Source organism: Dasypus novemcinctus, chromosome 14 (assembly GCF_030445035.2).
Source record: "Dasypus novemcinctus isolate mDasNov1 chromosome 14, mDasNov1.1.hap2, whole genome shotgun sequence".
Lineage (NCBI taxonomy): Eukaryota > Metazoa > Chordata > Mammalia > Cingulata > Dasypodidae > Dasypus > Dasypus novemcinctus.
In genome coordinates, this window is record NC_080686.1 from 83,315,709 (window position 1) to 83,336,537 (window position 20,829).

Here is a 20,829-nt window from a genome sequence, read left to right on the forward strand (position 1 = left end):
TCAAAAGCCTCACTCTGACTTTTTCAGAGAATGAACATGTAATGAGGACAAAATTCTAAGGAATTTTGATTATGCAGTCTGAATACTTTGTATGGGTGAGGGGAAAGGGTGGATGCAGTTGCCTTCTTCAAATATTTGAAGGACAATGCAAGAAGGATGAGTCTTATTTTGTGTGCTTCTTCAGGCAAAACTAGAAGTAACAGAGAAGCATGTTGCATCTCATAATAAGAAAGAACTTTCTACTAATTGGTACAGGCAGACAATGGAATGAGTTCTCCCACAAAGAATGAACTCATGGTCACTATTCAAGCAAAGGCTGGGTGATATTGGTTATAAGTTCTTCTAAAATAAATTCAGGAGATTGCCTATATAATTTCTAAGGTACTTTCCAACTCTAGGCATCTTAAAATTCTCTTAGCTGAGTTACTCTCTCTCTCCATCTCTCTCTCTTTCTCTCTCTCCCTCTCTCTCTCCCTCTCTAATAACCAGCAAAGACAACTCAAATCAAATTAAATAACCAAATTAGGTTTTATTTTTTTCTGGATAAATCAAGAGGAAAGCCAAGATCCTAATACACACCTTATTCTTATTACATCATCTCCTGAAAGAAATAGATATAGATAAATATAAGTAAATAGTTGACATGTTCCATTTAACTTACACAAATTAAAGGAAATGCTTGTCAGGACTAGGCTAAGAAAAAAGGAAAGAAACACCTTTCACAAAATCATTTGATGGACTTAAGAGATAAAGTAATGAAATGCTGGGTTGATTTAGGAGACAGGCATAAAAGGAGCTGACCTTACATTGCCTCTTGGAGTCCAATGGGGCTCTCATAATCCTTTGTAAACAAAGAGCCACTGCATATTTGAAATTCAATAACCTCAGATTGCCACCAGAGTATTAGGCAAGAGAATGCAGACATTCTGGACCTTAAGTTGTCCTGCCAAGTTCTACTGCTCTTACAAGGAACGTTATACAGCCTGTCTGTTATAAAATCCTGGACTCTTAGGACTTGGTTGGAATCATGGCTCAGATGCTCATTAGTTGTGGCTTTGACTGAGTTAGGTAACCTCTCTAGTGTTGCCCCTAGACTAGTAGCAAAGCCATTCACTCAAAAGTTATTAGAAACGAAAATTCTCAGGCCCTATCTCATTCCTACTTAAACTCCATGGTCACGCCCAGCAATTGGTGTTATAAAAAGCCCTCCAGGTGATTCTAATGCCTGCTTAAGTTTAAGAACCACTGATTTAAACTAAGTGGGCCAAGTAAGGAGGTACCCATATAGGGTGATTTACCGTAAAAGTCTACCCAAATTCTCCCCCACCATCAATTCATTGGATGTTGACATTCCACTCAACGCACTATTTCTTTTCATTAAGCTGTTGTGTTGATGTAAAAAGCGATTGACACAAAGCACCTGCACTTGGTAGACATTACATACTAATGATTCTTATAAGTATTTATGTACTGGGTTTAGAAAAGATACTAATGAATAGAGGAAAGAAAGGTGGTGCTACAAGGCTACAGATTTTCTGGATCAACCCCACCTACCTCACTGTTTTGCTGAAAATCATCTTAGCAAAAAAGTAAGCAAATTCTTTCCTCCCTGATGGTAGTAACAAATGATGGCTTTTATCTCCCTCTTGCTCTCTATCAGCCATCCTAAAGAAATATATAACCTAGATATTGATGTTCCTTGCAAACATAGCCACAAGGGGGAAAAATGTAAAGCAGGAATAATTCTTCAGAGGGTTAAAGAAGAGAAAATAATCCATGTAGCTTTAATCATGAATAACAACAGCTGCCATCTACTGAGCATCCAAGATATACCAGTCATTTTACAGACATTATCTCAACAATTTTGCAAAGTACTTATTGGTTTCTCTTTTCCACAGAGGCTCAGAGTTTAAGTAACTTGCCTAAGTTCACACATCCAGCAAGGAGCAGAGCTGGCAAATTCAGACTTGCCTAACCAGCACTCAGGTCCTTGATATTTCTTGCTATAATTCTCTGTGCTATGGTACATTGGGTTTTATTACTTTTAAAAGAAACTCCCCCAATCTCACATTAGGAAAGCAGTTGGGTAAATTTTTCTCTAGTGCCTTTAACAGTTCAGAAACAACAGATTTCAGAAAGGACAATTTCTCCTTTGCCACCATCTCAGGTTGGAGCCATTCTGCCAATGGGCTCTTTTGAGGTCATCTGACTAGGGCAGCTGCTTTTGCATGCTTGCTAAGTGTGGCGCTGGGTAAATCTCGGTCACAGACTGGTAGCCTATGACCTCATGTGACAAAATGTTTTGCAAAAGATGCTGTTTTTCTCTTTCTCCCAGTCTTCCCACCCCACCCCCCTTTTTCTGCAGCTGTTTCCCCTTCTTCCTGAGAATCGATTTTTAAAATTCTGAAAACTTAATTTTGAAATTAATCTCATGTGACCTTGCTATGGGACAGTGACCCAGCTGTTTCACTCAACCTCAACACCATCGATGAGATGCCAGAGCTAAGAGCAAGGATTGCTGAGTGCCATCTCTCCCTGTATTGGTTCTTCCAGTGGTACCCCCCATATTCTGAAGGTAATTATGACCGTAAGCATGGTAACGACTCCCATGTATCTACAGCAGGTGCCTCCCACTTTCTAAATATTTAACATAGAATTTAGCATTCATTCATTTATGCAGAAAATATTTTATCAAGAACCTACTATGTTGTAGGCACAGAAGACACAACAATTAACAAAAGAACCCAAGTACCTCCTCATGGAGCTCACATTTTATTGGATGGAAAAGACATAATGTATATAAATGCATCGATGGGTGGTAAGACCTCAGAATAAAAAATGAAACAAAGGGGTGAGAATGATAAGAGAATGCAGCTAGGTCTTGAATCACACAAATAAGGTGGTTAGAATCGTCCTATTTATACTCTTGTCTGAATAGTCATCTGCCCAAAGCCACACAGTAAGTGATAGAACAAATAATAAAAACAATGACAGTGATTATAATAGTTACCGTCTATGAAGGTACTTACATAATTGCATGAAATAATGATATAATTCCATTTTATGAGTGAAGAAACCAAGACTCAAGAACATTAAATAATTGGCTGAAGGCCACACAGTAAGTGGTAGAGTGAAGAGTGCAACCCTACTTGTGTGTTCTTTCCACCACACAGTGCCTCATCCCTTGAATTTGTCATGCCAATAATTCTTCTTACTAAACTGAAAGTTCCTCAAGGACAGAGTTTGCATCTCCGTCATCTCCTGAAAGTTCCATATCTGGTATAAAAGTGTTGGGTTTCCTGTGTCTGAACCAGCCCTATTCCCCAGACAGATAGAAATCGAAATACCCAGGAAACATGGCTGCCAATTCTAATTTTCAGAGCCTCTCAATCTCCCTTGGCAGTGGGTGGCAGAGTGTAATTAGCATGGCAGCCGATACTACCCATACAGCTCCAGAGTCCCAAATCACTTTTAGTGTTCACAACGTGATGGCAGCCTCCTGGCATTGACCTAACTTCACCAAAATACCCTCATTCCCAACCGGACTTGTGACCTGGACAGACCAGTTTGCCTCTTTGTTAGACTTTTATTTGTCTAGGAATGAAAGGAATAAACAAGTGGGATGTGCATGCCCTGCATTTTAATGAGGGTCGTAAGCCTATGGAGTAAAGGGGGCTTTGTGATGAATCTGAAGAGATGCGGGCTCTTCACCGGCCCGCTCCAGTCTAACAATGCTTTTCTCAACAGTCCTCAGCATTGCTGCTCACAGCTGCACAGTCAGATTTCACATTTTGCATTTTGCAAATACATGCACATCATAAACCATAGAAAGTAATCAGAGTGGATGAATGAATACTCGCTGAATTTAATAGAGATAGCTGAAGATTCCTGGCCACATTTCAGATGCTGTTCTAATTTCCTTTTAGGCATTATCTCATTTAATCCCCACTATTATTGACTCTGATTTAAAGGTATAGGAATTGACTAGAGAGAGGTCAAGTGGCAGAACCAGGATTTGAATTTAGGTGGTGTAGCGCTAAAGACTGGGCTCTTAACCACTAGCTGTACTGTGTGCCTTTCCTTTAAGTAAGCAAATCACAGACTCAGTTTCCCTATTATTAAAACCATTTAGAGAAAGAATAAGAAGGAAAGGAAGAAAGGAAGACAGGAAGAAAGAAAGGCCATTTAGAGCAAATGTAATTGATAATGAGTTTCTTGGATTGGCTGTAGTGAGAGCACAGACTTTGGAATTAAACAGACCTTGGTTTGAATTCTAAGAGCTGTGAAACCTTATGCAAGTTACTTAGCCTTAGCCTTTAGAGGCCTCTGTTTTTCATTCTAAATATGGGAATAGTCAAACATTTTCTGTAAAAGGTCAAATAAAAAATATTTTAGGCTGTGCAGGCCACACGATCTTCTTCGCAACTACTCAGCTCCTGTTGTAGTGTGAAAGCAACCATTGACAATATGGAAACAAATTTAATTGCTTCAATAAAGAAATAAATTTTATTTACAAAGTAGGAAGCAATGAGATTTCATCCTTGGGCCATAGTTTATCAGTCCCTGGTTTTGAGGATTACATGAGATAATGTTCATGGTTAGCATGAACCTTAGAATAAACATAATCAAAACTGGTGGTAATAAATAAAGACAAAAAAAAAAAGATCTCTATCTTTGAAAATATGTAAATGTGTAAAAATCTCCTTTACATATATCAGATTTGAATATGTTAATTAGATCATTGTATGTAATCACTAACTTGGTAATATGTTGTTTAGTATAAACATTTATTATAAATAAAATACAAATATAGAAAAAAAATGGTGGTATAATTGTGTGGTTTTCAGCATGAAATAACCAGTGCTATCAAGTGGAGTCCAAAAACTCCCAACCAAAATCGTAAATGCATGGTTTCCATAGCGTTTTGAAATACTCCACTCCTCAATATTGTCATATATATATGTGTATATGTATGTGTGTGTGTGTATATTTATATATAACTATATATATAGTTACCAGATATAATACTTTTTAATATTTGCAATATTTTGGAAATACACTAAAATATCATTCATTGTGTATCTGAAATTAAAATTTAACTGGGATATGCTTTTTGTTAGTTTACCTGTTTGTTTGCTTTTGCTAAATTGGCAACCCTACCTATAGATCTCTATGGCTCCACAATTTGGGAATCGCTGTTATAGAAAGCACATCATAACAAGAACAACCTAACAAAGTTTATTTTGTTTTTTTCAGAGAGAAAGAATTGCTTTCTTATGGAACTATCCCCAAGTTCCAAAACTAATAACTCCCCTGGGTAGAAGCCACTGAAATGCTCTGAGACAATCTAGTATTTTATGCTCATGGGTGCCAAAACAAGCTTAGGTCACCCTAGGAAAAAGTGCAATATCCTTGCACGTGTTCCTACTGATTAAAGTCAAGCAGCTTCCTAGAAAATGTTAGGCACCCCTCATGTCACTATGTCGAAGTAATAGCTGGGCAGTATCAATAATGGAAAACTCAATTATATCCACAATGCCCCAAGTTTTGCAGTTGGATTTGTTACTAATTAAACTGTGTATTGAGAAAGTCCATTTTGTCAGTAAACAAAGCTTCTCAGTGGAGAAGAAATATTCTGTACACATAAACACAGGGGCCCAAATCAAGGATTCCCAATAAATATTTGATAAGGAAGATGTGGGAATGGTAGATGCCTTCAAACGTTAGACATCTTTCAACAAATGGACTTATAAAACCATTCTCAGGGGAGTTTGAAAAAAAAGAAAAAACTGGCTCAGCAAGTCACAACACATGTCTGTCCAAATTCTAAAGAATGATAATTAAAGACGATATTTGGCATGTCTATGAAAGTGAAAGGCATCTTATTTAAATTAAAAGAACAATATTTAGTTCCAAAAGACCCACATTTGAGTTTCAGCTCCACTACTACCACGCTTGGAAAATTCACTTAACCTCCCTGAACCTCCATTTCCTTATTCCTAAAACTGAGATGATAATGATTCCTCTTTCACATGCTTTGATTTATCAAATCAAAGTAGATAATGGATATAAAAATGCTTTGCAATCTATAAAGTTGCAACACACTACTACCTATTGTTCCTATGAGCTACAGCAGGAACTCTGGTGACTAACGAGCAAAATAATGCTATATTGAGTGTTATTAGCAAAAACCATGCTAACAGAATTATGCTGCCTTGACATCTTTCATTTATTCCACAGAAAAGTTGTAAAATAAATTCACAGTGTTTCTCAATCAAAGCCTGCTTCTCCTCAGGTAAAAGTATTCCACTGTACAAGGGAGACCTACCAGCTTACTGGATGTCGAAGATGATGACGTATTTACCTTAGAACAGGGGTTCTTAACCTTTTTTGTTCCATGGACCCCTTGCCAGTCAGGTGAAATGAATACTACCGCAATTTATTTATTTATTGCATACATTCATAAGTGAAGGAAATGCTAGGTTTCAGTTAGTGGTCAGAGAAAATAAAGATAATAAGTTGATTTTTTTCAATTCAAGCTCACAGACCCCCTGAGATCTTTCCACAGACCCCTTTGGGGTTTGTGGACCCCTGGTTAAGAACCCCAGCTTTAGAGTAAATATCCAACACCATGGCCGCATACCTTCTCCAGATACTAAAAACCTAGACAGTGTCCCTCCTTTCAGAGAATTATCTTTATCCTGGAACAAACATTTCATCAGTTTCCCTTACATATTCCTTTCATATTTGGAAACAAAAATCTGCCTCACACTGATATTCACGGAGACACTGAGGTTTACAGATTCAAAAATTCAATCCTCTTTTCAAGAGATGTATTAATCACGCAATCATTTCTGTATGAAGGTGACAGACTGTTGATGCATTTCCAAATCATTGAATTATAGGACTAACAACTGTACACACACTATAAAATCTTATATATAGTAGATACATATTAAATTAAATAGAAATGAAGTTTTTAAAAGGAAAATTAGATTTTTTTTCTTTTACTCGTTCTTTTTTAGAAATCTGACATCCATTTTTTTTCCAGTCATTAACTGTCTTGCCATTTTGGAAGATGTAAGTGCCCCATACAGAATGGACATACAGTATATATACGGATGTATATATAAATGAGGTTCCTCACAGCATTATTTGTAACATCGAAAAAGTAGAAGCAGCATGATGTCCAGCAATGGAGTTGGTTAAGCAAATCTTGAAGCAGTTTTGGGTGGAATGCAATGCACCAGGGAAGGTCTTGTTTTTTGAAAACTATATAATGACATGGGATATTGTATCCCATTGTATCACATGGGTGAAAAACAGGTTAGAGAAAAATACGCATGACTCCAATTTTAAGACTACACGTGCATAAAAGAATATTAAAGGGACTTTCACCAGTGTATTGATAGTGCTTGTTTCTAGGTAGTGAGATTGTAGACAAGTTTATGTTTTTTCTTTGTACTTTCCTTAATATAATTTTTTTCCTACAAAATACATGTAACATTTATATACTGAAAATATGACTTTTTAAAGTAAATTAAAATCTCCCTCTGAAAGGTTTTTAGACAAATACCACTGAATTAGTTTATTTTTCACAGATCTTAGTACTGGACTTAAAAAAGATAATCTAGGAAATGGGATCAAATAAGTATAAAAGTAATTAGGCACTTGGCAATATAATGCAACCTACCATGTTATAAGAAGGCCTGATGAAGGACTCATCATTGGATTTAGTTTGCCTTGATGAAAAAGTATATTTTCAATGAGGAAGATGGAATGTGGAGAGGAGGCGTATTCCTGACATTGGAAATGGCAGAAGTAAATGAACATGCACCAAAATGTAGGCTACGTTCAGTGGGGGAGTAACAGTTCAGTAAGAGTAGTTCATGCAGTTTCTAAATGGATGCTGGGGCATAGGCAGAAAAATTAAGTCAGGGGGATGGATGATTATAACACTTATTGTTCAAACTAGGACCCTTCTGAGAGGGAAAGAGGATGCTACTGATAGTTAGTAGGAGATAGACAACACCAGACTGCACCAGGAAACCAGGACCAATGGCCCCTCTACAAGGGTCGGGATCACTGGGGGCCTCCCATGCAAGTTAAGACTTTTGAACTTTTTATGCAGAATCTTGGAATGTTGCGGTTGAAAGGAATTGTCACTGCCCTCAGGCATTGCTACCCCTTTCACTGCCTCTCCAACTTTTCCAGGAATAATTACGAAGCATTTATTTCAATATCTCTAGCAACAACTTGCTGACAGGTCTGTTAGAAAATTCTTCATTGTATTGAACCGAAATTTTTCTGCCCACCCCCCCTACTCTTTAGCCTAGTCCTGCCATCTTGGAGAGACACACCCCATGCCACTCTCCCTTCTACACGAGAGTGAAAACTCAAACAGTAGATGCCATGACACTCTAGATATTCTCTTTTACAGATTAAATATTCTTCAGCCATCCTTCCTAAGGCATTCCCCTGGAGTTCAGGATATATTGGATATATTCTCTTTATATATCCTAACTTGCTTTTGAATTGGTACACTCTTGCCATCTCCTCTGCCACCATCTTGATTTGAGCCACCATCTATTCTTGCTTGTATTGCCACAATGCCTCCTAAGTGCTTGCGAGCACACACGCTCTCTCACACACACACGCATGCACACACACACACACATCTATCTTCCCTCCAAATCACTCTCTATTCTGCATCCAGAATGATCTTCCCAGAACACAAAATCATTTGTGGTACTGATCTGCATACAACTTTCAATGGCTCCCTATTCTTCTAAGGATCCATTACAGCTCCACAACATGGCTTGCAAAAATTCTGAATGAAGTACTAGGCTCTGCCACTGTTGCATTCTCATCTCTCTCACACACACATAATCCCAACTCTCCCTCTGCAATCCTTCTTTCAGGTCCTTGAAAAGGCCTCTTGTCCTTATATTGAAGGTACCATCACCTCTGCTTTTTATCACACTGGAAATACTGTTTAGCATCTCCTCTTCCCTCTGCCACTTTCACCTTATTAACCCCTATTTAGGTTCTGGATCTCAATTTAGATATGATTTCCTCTAGAAAGTCTATCTTGCATTAAATACCCCTCCTCAGGTGGTTCCATGGACCACTAGCAAATCAAGCATAGCACAGAACTATAACCACCTGCTTATTTATGAAATGTCTCTGCTACATTGTGAGCTCCATGACAGCAGGTCCTCTTTTTTGTTTTTTCAGCACTGTTACCTTCACCATCTAGCAAAGGGCTTGGTATGTAGTCGGTGTTCAAAATCTAATTGCTGGGAAGCGGACTTGGCCCAGTCGTTAGATGTCCGTCTACCACATGGGAGGTCCGCAGTTCAAACCCCCGGCCTCCTTGACCCATGTGGAGCTGGCCCATGCGCAGTGCTGATGCGTGCAAGGAATGCCCTGCCACACAGGGGTGCCCCCTGCGTAGGGGAGCCCAATGCGCAAGGAGTGCACCCCGTAAGGAGAGCCACCCAGCACAAAAGAAAGTTCAGCCTACCCAGGAATGGCACCGCACACACGGAGAGCTGACACAACAAGATGATGCAACAAAAAGAAACACAGATTCCTGTGCCGCTGACAACAACAGAAGTGGACAAAGAAGAACATGCAGCAAATAGACACAGAGAACAGACAACTGGGGTGGGGGGCGGGAAGGGGAGAGAAATAAATAAATATTTTTTTAAAAAATCTAATTGCTAATGAATTAATGTGTAGCCCCCAGAACTAGACACAATTGTTCCAAATGTGGTCTAAACAATACAGTAGTGGATTGACTATCGTCTGTCATATTCTATACACTATACCTCTTAGAATAAAATCTATGGCTACTTTCTCTTAGCAGCAACATCTCACTATTGATCCTATTGTCAGCTTAAACCCCCAAACCTTAAATGCTAACCTGTCACTTGACTCCAATGCTCTATCACTAACACACATCCAATACTTAGTAATTCACTTTTAGAACCCTCAGTAAGACATTTTGTATCAATCTCTGTCTCTCACCAAATAAAAATCAAAATAGATTATAACCTATTGATAGCTTTTGGCCTCCTAATTCCAGTGCCTTTTCTCTGAGAGAGGCTTATCAGTATGTTATGTCTTCATGGATGTCACTGATTTAAATAAAACAAGAATAAAGACAGAGCCCCATCCCATACCACTGAAGACATCACCTGTTAATCAGTTCTCCTTGGATAAATTCATTCAGCCAGTCATCAATCCAGCCCACGTGCACCCTTCTAATGCAGAAGACTATCACAAGATCTGGGCTAAATGCCTTCCTGGAAGGAACGTTTTGAATTGATTTAAGGTTTCTTGAGTACAATTGTGTTTCAGGCACTCACACACTTTATCTTAGTTAAACCTTCCATCACTCATTGTCCTTGTTGTATCGATGATAAAACTATCACTCAGAGAGAAAGTCACTTGACTCAGGAGTACAAGAGCAGGATCTCAGCCCAGGTGCTGTGACTCTAAGTCCACAGTCATTTCTACACAAAGCAGGTGGTTTGGAGCAGAAAAACATATTCTTAAATTTAATCCATTCCTGTGGGTGTGAACTCATTAGAAGTAGGACCTTTGATGTGGTTACTTCAGCAAAGGTGTGGCCCACCTCAGTCAGGGTGGGCCTTAATCCTATTACTGGAGCCCTTCCTAAGAGGATGAAATTCAGACTCAGAGGGAGAGAAAGGCAGAAGCAGCAGGAAGAGACCAGGAGACGCTGCCTTGTGCCTTGCCATGTGACGGAGGGACCAGAGCTCACCGCAGCCTGCCTCAGAACCACACAGGCTTCGGGCAAAGAGTATCGCCTTGATGGTGCCTTGATTTGGACATTTTCCCAGTCTCAAAACCATGAGCAAATAAGTTCCCATGGTTTAGCCCAATCCATTTCATGGTATTTGCTTCAACAGCCTAAAACAGCTGGGATCCTCTCTAAAAAGAACTGCACAATTCTGCACAATTTCACTTGCACTGTTTCCTACTAATCACTATCTACTCCCCTTTCTCAAATATCTGTTGAATGAATTCATCCCTTTGATTAAGGATTCTTACCCTGAGGGTCATAAAAACTCAAGGGGTCCAAGGACACACTTGTATGAATCCCATGAACGTTTATGAAAAATGGTCTGTGTTGTGTATTACACATTTTTTCTGAGAAAAGTAACATACATCAGAATCTCAAAAGGACCATGACTCCCAATAATAATAATTTAAATCACTCCCTACAAAACTTAATCCTCCACTTCTCTCTTTAGAAAAACAGGACTGCACTTTCTCGTCTCCAGTCTTGGGAAGTTTCTACCACTCTGGGAGCCCTCAAGTACGTTGCCTCTTTGTTCTTTCTGAGGCCCTAGATGCCATTTTCTCTGGGACCAGAGTATTTAAGGGCTCTCTAGACCTTCAGAACCCCCTCCCCATGCCAGTGTCCAGCCTGAAGAAGATTCTTTTGCTTTCACAAAGGCAACAGAAGCAAAACCGTGAAAGGCCTTTCATGCAGCTCTTCCGTGCCTGAGGCAAGTTTATGCTAGATGCAGGTGGCCACAGGAGAAACCTACCACTTGAGACCTGGATCGAGGAGGGAGCTGGTTGACCAGGAGACCTGGATGATTATCTCAAATACCCCAAAAAAAGTCTAAGCCCCTCCTTTGTTAAATAAGCAGAAGGCAGTGTCTTCCCCTGATTATCACTGTTGACCTTTCTTCTTACCACACATTATAGATAATAATTTCCAAGTTCACTTTTGTGTCTCTGTCCCCTTAATCAATACCTGAAGATAACACTCAAATACTCATTCAATCAATTGCACAACATTTCACAAGACTTCTCTGAGCATCCCAGTTGGGTTCTAAGGATACTCAGACAAAAAGAGCTGATTCCTGTCTTCGAGGAGTTTTAGACCAATGGGAGACAAACAAGTAAATAATTAGTTGCCATTTTAAAAAGTGCTCTGATAGGATGATTCTGTTGTGTCTGATTTGGACAACTCATAATGCCATTTGTGCAACCGAGCCTAGAAGGAGAGGGGCAAGGCTGGGAGAAGGAGGAAGAAGGGAAATTTGGTTTTGAACATGTTGGTTTTAAGGGGCTCCATGGGACATCAAAGTGGCAATGGTAGATAACTGGCTGGGATATAGGAGAAAGATCAGGATAGAGATTCTGGGAGAACGCCAGAATGTATGTAGGAGTCCAAGCCATGGGAATGGATGGGATCATCTAGGGAGACTACAGGGTGAAAAGGGAAGAGAGCCAAGGAAAAAAGAGTGGGGCACACCAACATTTATTTATGAAGGGAGACCCTCACCAACATTGAACAATAACTCCAAAGGTCAGAGGGAAACCAGGGAAGCATGATGTCATAGATCCAAGACAGTCAACAAAATAGAAGGAATGACACAAAGGTTCATTCTATGACACAGTTCAAAATGACACAGAAGACAGGAAACAAAGGTTGAAAACTTGCTCTGTGGTTTAGCTACTAAGGGTTCTATGGTGGCGCTGTCAAAGGTTGGTCTTCAGAGGTGAGGGCAGATGCCAGGTGGCTGGGGACATAGGGTTGAGTGAGGACACTCATTCAAGAAGTTGGGTGGGAAAGAGGAGGAGAAAAGCAGGGTAGCAACAGGAGGGGAAGAGCTGGAGTTCTATAAATACCCCATGAACTGAAATGTGGAAAACCTCCAGCCCTCTGTGGAACTGGGTATGGGATCAATGCATAAACAAACACCAGAATCCAGTTCCCTCTGAGTCCTGCTGAGCAATAGAAAGGTTTTTGTTTTCATTCCCTATCAGGGAAAAACGGCTGCGTTAACTCGTTAAAATGAAACCAGAGCGTGGAAGCCTGGTAGCCCCCGAAACCCTTTGACCCCCACGGCGCCGCTCTGCACCTGAAGATGGCTCCACACCACTGCCACTTCCAACGCTCCCCACCTGCTCCGCCTGCTCTGGAGATTTCCAAGTCCAGATCAAAAGCACCCATAAGCAGTTTAGACCCCAGGTTCCCTCCATTCTTATACAAAATTAGCCAGATCCATTTGAAAGGCTTACCCAAATAGGAAAGTACAAAGGGCTAGCTCAGCCTGAACTGTGGACGCCACTTAACACCTTTCCTTTGTGGCATCAGCGAGGAGGGGCTCCCTCCATCAGAGATGATATCTTTCATTTGGAGAAGAGTAGGAGTCCAGAGAAGATTGTTGAAACTGATGGCTTTAAAAATCCTCATCATTCTTGTAACTCCTGTATCTAACAAGATGCTTAATAATAATAATAATAATAATAATAATAATAATAATAATAATAATAATCGACGAGCCTTCTGGCTGGCCCCGGGAGGGCATAGCTCACAGATCCCGCAACTTGCTTAGGAGCTCGCCCACTTGCCCCGCCTCAAGCGGTGGTGAGCAGAGGAGACTCGTCCGCGGCCCTCTTCTGCGGGTGCCACCGCTCGTCTGTCGGACACGAAATACGTATTTACAAACCCAAACATTCCCTGGCCAAGAAAACTCGAAATTAGTTGGGCTCCGCACCGTGCGCGCCTGGAAAGGGCTCCAGCCGAGTGCTCGGGAGCGCAGCCCCACTGGGACCGCTTTCCGGCCAATCTGGAGGCCCCTTACGAGGTTTCTCTGCTGACAACAGCAGCTTTGAGCCGGGAGCCCACGCCCTGGAGGACAGGAGGAGAGAGGCGCCTACATTACCGGGTCGGCGTGGCGCTTCATGCTGCGGGGTCTCGGCGCCGTCCCGGGCGGGGCGCTGGGCCGCGGCCTCTCTGCGGGGCCTGGGACGGCTGCTCCCGACTGCTCTTGTTTGCCCTCGGCCGTTTGCTGTTGGGATTTCTCCAGTGCAGATGTGGTCAGGGGGCCGCTGTCCCGGGGGACAATGATTCCATTGGAAGCTGGCCTTTGACAAGATACACACATGACCTTTGATTGAAATGGCTTTGGGGAAGCAAAGTGTCCGAGACAGAAGACGGGGTCATCAGCCATTCACATTCCCACCCCCAGCTGCGCCAAGTTAATTTTTCATGGAGCTTTCAAGGAGAGTCTCGGGGCGGGTTGGTTTGCCATTTCTCCTTCATTCTGTGGGATGAATTCTTTTCACAGTGGATTTTCCTGCAGAGGTTTCGCCGCTGTGTGGTTGATGCGTTCTCTGAGCTAGCATTTGCAGGTTAAACAGGAGCAAGCGTATGTTGGTAAGTTTCTCTAATACTATCTGGAATAATACCACCATTTTTTTTTAAAGAACATGCTACAGTTTGCAAAAGGCTTTTCACAATCCTGCTGTCATTTGACCTTGGCAGAGGCCCTCCTAGGATTACCATTTTACAAATAAAGAAACAAAGGCTCAGGAAATAGGATCTTATTTTTTATTATTATTATTTTATTGCTCGGTCACCCAGCCAGAAAGTGAAAGCCTGCGTCTTCTCCATCTACATCCTGTCCACAGCCACTAAACCACCCACCTTGCTGCAGGGCAATCCACCACACTAACTTAAATACAACCCAAGTGCTATAAAGCAACAGTAGCTATAATTATTTTCAATGTTTTGAATGATAAAAATGAGTGTTGGGAATTGTTTTTAACTTAATAGCCCTTCTGGTTATTGATATCTGCAGATACCCAGAAATTTTTTACTCTTTTTCTTTATTATCTCCATTTTCCCTTTACCGGCTGTTAACAGGATGCTATGGGAACCAGACTGGCAACTCAGAGGTACGGGTCCACGCCAGGGGCTCCTGAGGCTGCTGCCATCCTCAACCACTATCCACTGTCAGTGCCTCTTGCTTTTTGCTCAGTTGCTCTTTCTGGGTCCTTCCAGTGGTGAAATACGAAACCAAAGGGAAGGGGCTGTGGGTTTGTGGCTAGGGAAGGAGCACTGGACGAGGAGTCAGCGTTCCAGAATGAGTGTGATGAGGAAGGCTAAGTCGGAGGTCTACAGAGGTGCCGTTGACCTGCCTGCCCTGAGTTGCAGGACCAGGGCCATGGTTTTCATTTTCTCTGTTCAGAGAAGGGGACAGGGGGTGATACTCACACTCAGTTTTGAAGAACTGGTCAGAGTCAGCCAGGAGGAGAAGCACAAGCTGGTGCCTGAGATCATGGTGCATTCAGTGAACTGAGAATTGCTCAGGAAAGCAAGTGGGCAGGGTGTGGGCTGCCAGGTCCAGAGGGGAGGGTGTGGGCCTGGACTCTGACCAGCCTTGTGTGTCACTCGAGGGAATTTGGACTTCATCCTGCAGTGCTGAGTGGGATAACAGAACTGCCTCGGGTTCTCAGCTCACAAGAGTAGGTCACAAGAGTAATATATTCTATAACAAGAAAGAAAAATGTCAGCTTAGCTTGGTGCATATGGTCATTAGCTTTATCAGACCGATGCAGGTTATTCTTAGCAGTTACAAAAATGTGAGCAATGTATTTAACCTCAGTAAGTCTCAGTTTTTGCATCTGTAAACGGAAACTGTGGTATATGCTACGTGGATTAAATGAAATTATATGGGTAAAGCCCTTAGCATTTCTTCTGGCATATATATAGTACTCTGCTATTGTAACCATCCCAATGATTTAAGCTACTTTAATGTATGCAGCGCCTACCATGGAGCCACAAGGAACTCCCTTCCCTTCCATTTCTCTCACTCCCTTCTTCCCACCATACTTCTAGCGTTTTGACTCATTGGAGGTTTGCCCCTGGTTCCCGCCACTTCTTATCTTTCAGGTCCTTCTTGACCTTCCTCCTTTCCTTCCCAGTCTAGACTTTAATAGCAATTTCGATCTTTCTCTCCCTTCACCCAGTCTGTTTATTGTCCTACCACTGGAAACTCATCTTCAAAACCTCCACCCAACATGCAGTTATCGGCTCGTTATCGCTGGCACCATCGTGCGTGGTTTGCAGCCTGGGTCAGGTGCCTGGCACCATGGCAGTCCTTGCAAGTGCCCCTGGCCAGGTGGGACTAGAGAGTCACTATTCCCACCTTTGTAGATTGCTACCCCCCTCCCTCCTGGCTTGCCTTCGGCAAACAACCTTCTCTCCCCCAACATGGTAGCTAGCAGAAGAGAACTCTTTCTGCCTCCTACCCCAGAAAACTTAGCTCCATTCTCAACTCCTCCTCTCCCACCGCTGACCTCTCCCCTTTGTATATGCTATGGATTTCCTCCCTTCACATTTCCTCCAGAATATTGTTTCATTAATCATCCCCCCTCCAATTCCTTAGTTCACTTATCCAGCAGCCATTTATAAAACAACTATTACCTGCCACTCAGCAACCTGGATTCCAGGGATACAAGGATTAATAAAACACACCACAGCTTATAAACACATTGGAATTACTCCCATACAATAACCTTGGGTTTTTCCTAAGGCATTTTGAGCGTGTGCCTGCTTGCTCTTTGCAATGACAATAAACACACATACACACTCACACACAGTGCACACACAGCACATGTGCCCACTGGCCAGAACGTTCTTCCCATGGATCTTCCAAGGCTGTTTCCTTCTCATCCTTTAGGTTCTGGCTTAAATGTCACCTCCTCAAAGAGACCTTCCTGACCAGCCAGTCTAGGGAGCCAGCCTTTCTTATTGGCTCCTGTCCCTTTCATTTCTTCCTTCACATCATTTATCACAATCCTCTGATACTTGCTTATTTCCTGTTGCTTCTACTAGTTGGAAACTTCAGGAGGGCTAGGGCTCTCCTCTTTTATTTGCTTCTGTATCCCCACTGCCAGAGTAGTCCTAGAATCTAATAGACTCTCAGCAAACATTTGCTGGTTGTAAGATCCCCAGAGCAGGGACCATCTTTCTCTTCTTTTTTTTTCAATTAATCATTCTCATCTCCAACATATAGCCTATGGTTTTCGATCCTCACTACAATTAGAATCCCCCAAGAAACTCTGAAAATACTAATGCCCAAAGCATATTCAGACCATTTTTTTTTCTGGGGTGGGCCCCAGGTGTCTGTTTTTGTAAGTTTTGCCTGGTACACAGGTGTGGTCAGTAAAGGCATGAATGGATGATTGAATGAATGGCGTCCTCCAGCTCCTACTTTATCTCTCAGTCCTCCTCTCCTTGGTCCTTCCACACATGATCTGCCAGCCGTATGAACCCCCAAACAAGCAAGTCCTCTTGTGTCTCCAAGCTTTCATGTGCTGCTAGCTCTACCAGGAACACCCCTCTTGGCTACCTAAGGAATGTCCCTGCTTATCTCGCCGGTAAAATCTGGGTGTGGGTTCAGCATCACCTACTCTACCAGGTCTCTCCCAATGCCCCCACAGGACTCGGGCCTCATCTCCCCTTGCACATGTCCTCGTCAGGGCCATCATGGTTGTTGCCTGCTGCTGGGGCATGATTGGTCTTGAGCATGGGCCCTTTTCTCCTTGTAACCCCCTACCAAGCACAGTGCCCAAAGAGAGAGGGGACTCCATACATAAGTGGAATGAATTAACAAATGAATGGATTAAAACATTGGATGAATTCTTAATGAGATGCTTGACATGGTTTTGCTTTTTTAACAGATTTGTTGAGAAAATAATTCATTATAATATACAATTAACCAACAAATTGAACAATTCGGTGGAGTTTAAGATATTAACAGAGTTGTACAACCATCACCACAACGAATTGTAGAGCATTCTCATTGGCCCAAAAAGAAACCCCAAGCCCATTAGCAGTCACTGCCTATATTTCCCCCAGTCTCCCAGCCCTAAGCAGCCACAAAATCTACTTTTTGACCTAGAGATTTGCCTATTCCAGCCATGTCATATAAACAGATATAAACAAATATGCACCTTTGTGACTGGCATCTACCTCTGACCATAAGCATCCCCTTCATATTGAGTGTGACAGAAGATGAACTCTGGGAAAATCCTTGAGGGTCAAACCAAGACAGTATGTCTTAGAACGTATCACACAGCAGCCTGGTAAATTACCCAAATTCCCAACCTCCAACATGAGAGAGAACGAGGGGAAGGAGGGTAGAGAAGCTTAGTCACACCTGCTTCCACAGAGGAAAGAGAAAGAGGGCATGGATCCCAGGACGTGCCGGCAAAGTCTCAAGCTGTGCCATCAGTGTCACTGATGTAACTCTCGGTGACCAGTTTCCTCACCAAGGAGAAGGGGGACAAGAATAGCGGCCACACATCACAGAACGGTAAAGGCTGAAAGAGGGAGTGTGTGTTGGGCGCGGAGCGCAGCCCTTGGGGCATTGTAAATGTCTGCTAAATGTTGATGCTTTTGGTGGCAGTTGTTATTTGACCACAGATGTTTTTATATTATTCCTATAAGTAAGATTTAATATGAAAAAGGGGTTCTGCAAACCATTACCCTGGGAAAACTTCACATGCTGTGTAGCTATCCTCCTAATAAAATCCCTGCCAGATGCTCATCTGGGTTCTACTTTCTGAGAGTAGCAACAGTGGAAAGGTTTAGCTGAAGCCGAAGCAATATTCTTAAGGGAAAATGGGAGAAGGAGGTGGGCTAGATCCACTCCTGGCATCAAAAGTTAATGTAAGCAACTTAGTTCTTCCCACCTAGTATACAGCAGTGCCACTAGCAGGCAGGGGACGGTGGCTCCACAGATGCTGGGTCTTGTTGGTTCATCCACAAGCCTCTCAAGCAATCTCTTTCTTTTCCTTCTGCAATTCTTATGTGTCCAACCTTCCTGTGGCATCCTCTGCTGAGCCTCCCTGGGGTGTCTCTTCAGTACATCTGCAATCAGCACTTGGGGTGGCTGACCCATGGTAGGCAATCCAATGGTCAGACACAACCCTCTGTAGCAAGTGGCCATAAAATATACTGATTTTGCTACCAACTGTTCAGACAATTATCCTGCAAGCCCCAGGAGAGCTGTTTTTCCATGTAAGCATCAAGTTTCTATTTTGAGTTATGGAGGGTAAATAATGGACCGTTTTCTGATTTCAACACTTTGAATGGTCTTCCTTTCCTGCACATCTGGCAAACCCATGTTCAGATTCAGCTCAACCATTCCTCTTGCCTTCCTCCCCTCTGCAATCCCACAGCTCTCTGACCATGCCTGTGTTATAAAGTTAAGTACAGTGTCCTGTAATCACCAGTGTGTGTGACCATCCCCTCTGCCAGACGGTGAGCAACTAAAAACCATGGAACTTTTTCATGTATCTTTGTGATTTCCAATAGCTACGCTTGGACCTAGTACATAAATGTTCATTCTTCCATTTGAAAGGCATTTGTTGAGAATGTACTATGTGCCAACCATTCAAAGTGCAAGCATGTCACAAAAGCGTAAATTGTGAGCTCTTAAAGGAGTTTTAAAAATGACCTGATTCTCATTTTACAGATGAGGAAATGAGGCCTGGATGAAACAATGTCTTATCAAACATCACAATGCCTACAGTAGGTAGGGAAGACACTGAGGCTAGAAGTCAGTCCTCGTAGTGCTTTGTTCTTTTATGACTATGCTTTTCTTTGGGTTAAAAGAACAGATTAAAAACAAACAAACTAAAAAACTTGGATAGAAAACTAGAGAAAATACAAACGATTATTTTCTTCATTAATTGTTTTTCCAGTCCAAGTACTAGCCCACAAAGCACCCCTGAGTTGGCGATTGAGGATCCTAACACAGACCAGCTCAAACGGTAATGTGCCTAATTCAAGTATTGCCTGACTTCCTGCACTTCCTCACTCCCCCGCGCTGCTGGCTCACATCCCACCCACACTAGGCAGACCAAAGGCCTGTAAAAATTTAACTCCGTGTGATTGCACAACTTTGAATGTTTGAGTTGCTTTTTGGGGGTAATGAATGAGATTCTTCAGTTGCCTCGTGTAAATGTTTCCAGTGGGAGGAAAAGTAGAACAAGTTGTCACAAACGTAAATGGCATTGTCAGCCTCAAGTGGGGCTATTATGTAACTAAAGGAAGCCGGGGACACTCATTTGAGCCAGCTTTGGGAACAGACGGAATCTTGTCCCATTTCTCTTCCTACTCCATTGTGGGATTTCTACTGTTAATGCAACTTCTCATTGAATCAGAGTCATAGTCCAGCAAGTTCTGGGTTCTGTGTGTCTGACCAAGGCATGCTTTCCGTAAGAAAGAGCAAGACTGTTATTCCTACCTTGCTTCTCAGAGGTTACTAATAAGTTTCTCTTAATTGTTCATGATGGCACTAACTCCAATGAATGCTACTCCTTTAGGTCAGACCACCAGCATCTCTCATCATCTCTCCTCAGCTCACTGAGTTGGACCCCTTACCATTCTCCTTGACTCCTGTTGGAAGTCTTACCTAACTTCCATGCTGCAGCCAGAGACAACATCCTAGAATTCTAACCTGACCATCTAAATCTCTGCTTAAGAAACTGAAGAGTTTCCCCCTCTCAAGGATAAAGCATCAACTCCCTAATACCATTTGGCAATCATTTGGTCACGGTGGCTGTATTTATACACAAGAGGGTCCAGGTAAGGGATAGAGTGAGGCTGGACTTCAGTCCACTTGACCCATGTCATGAGCCCTAGCACTGGCCCACTTCTGCCAAACACACAGCATGAGTTAGAAGTGCCTCTGCGTGGTACATTACTTCCTGCTGTAGACTCATATGTAGTCACCCCTCTACCTGCTTCCCCCTCTAACCTCAGCACTATAATCCCACAATAACCAGCTTCTCCAATCCTCCTCTGTTTTACTTTTGACTTTGTCCATGTTCTCCTTTGCTTGAATTTCTCTTCCTTCATTCTTCAGCTAGGTAAGTCAGATTCTTCTTTCTGCTTTGCACTTAAAACTCACCCTCCCTGACCCTCTTGGACTGGATTAGGTGCCACTAATATGTGTTCTCAAAGCACTGTTTTTCATG

General features: G+C 42.2%; 1 protein-coding gene and 1 long non-coding RNA gene across 8 annotated transcripts in view; one reads left to right on the plus strand and one right to left on the minus strand.

Annotated features, from left to right (window-relative positions):
- ENPP2 (ectonucleotide pyrophosphatase/phosphodiesterase 2) overlaps positions 1-15,156 on the minus strand; it is a 107,478-nt gene extending 92,322 nt beyond the window's left edge. For 2 of the 7 annotated variants that reach the window (XM_058275958.2, XM_012520534.4), the window contains exon 1: positions 15,053-15,156. In XM_058275958.2, coding sequence (XP_058131941.1) covers positions 15,053-15,118 — 66 coding nt within the window. In that variant the 5' untranslated portion in view covers positions 15,119-15,156. Of the gene's footprint in view, positions 1-13,718; positions 14,319-15,052 lie in introns of those variants that run through there. The other 5 variants (XM_004480734.5, XM_012520532.4, XM_012520533.4 and 2 more) reach the window with 4 other exon arrangements.
- On the plus strand, positions 14,111-20,437 carry LOC131273305 (uncharacterized). Its single transcript, XR_009180493.2, has 3 exons — positions 14,111-14,212; positions 19,552-19,620; positions 20,176-20,437. It is a non-coding gene; the product is annotated as an uncharacterized lncRNA (long non-coding RNA).
- Positions 20,438-20,829: the final 392 nt, after the last annotated feature.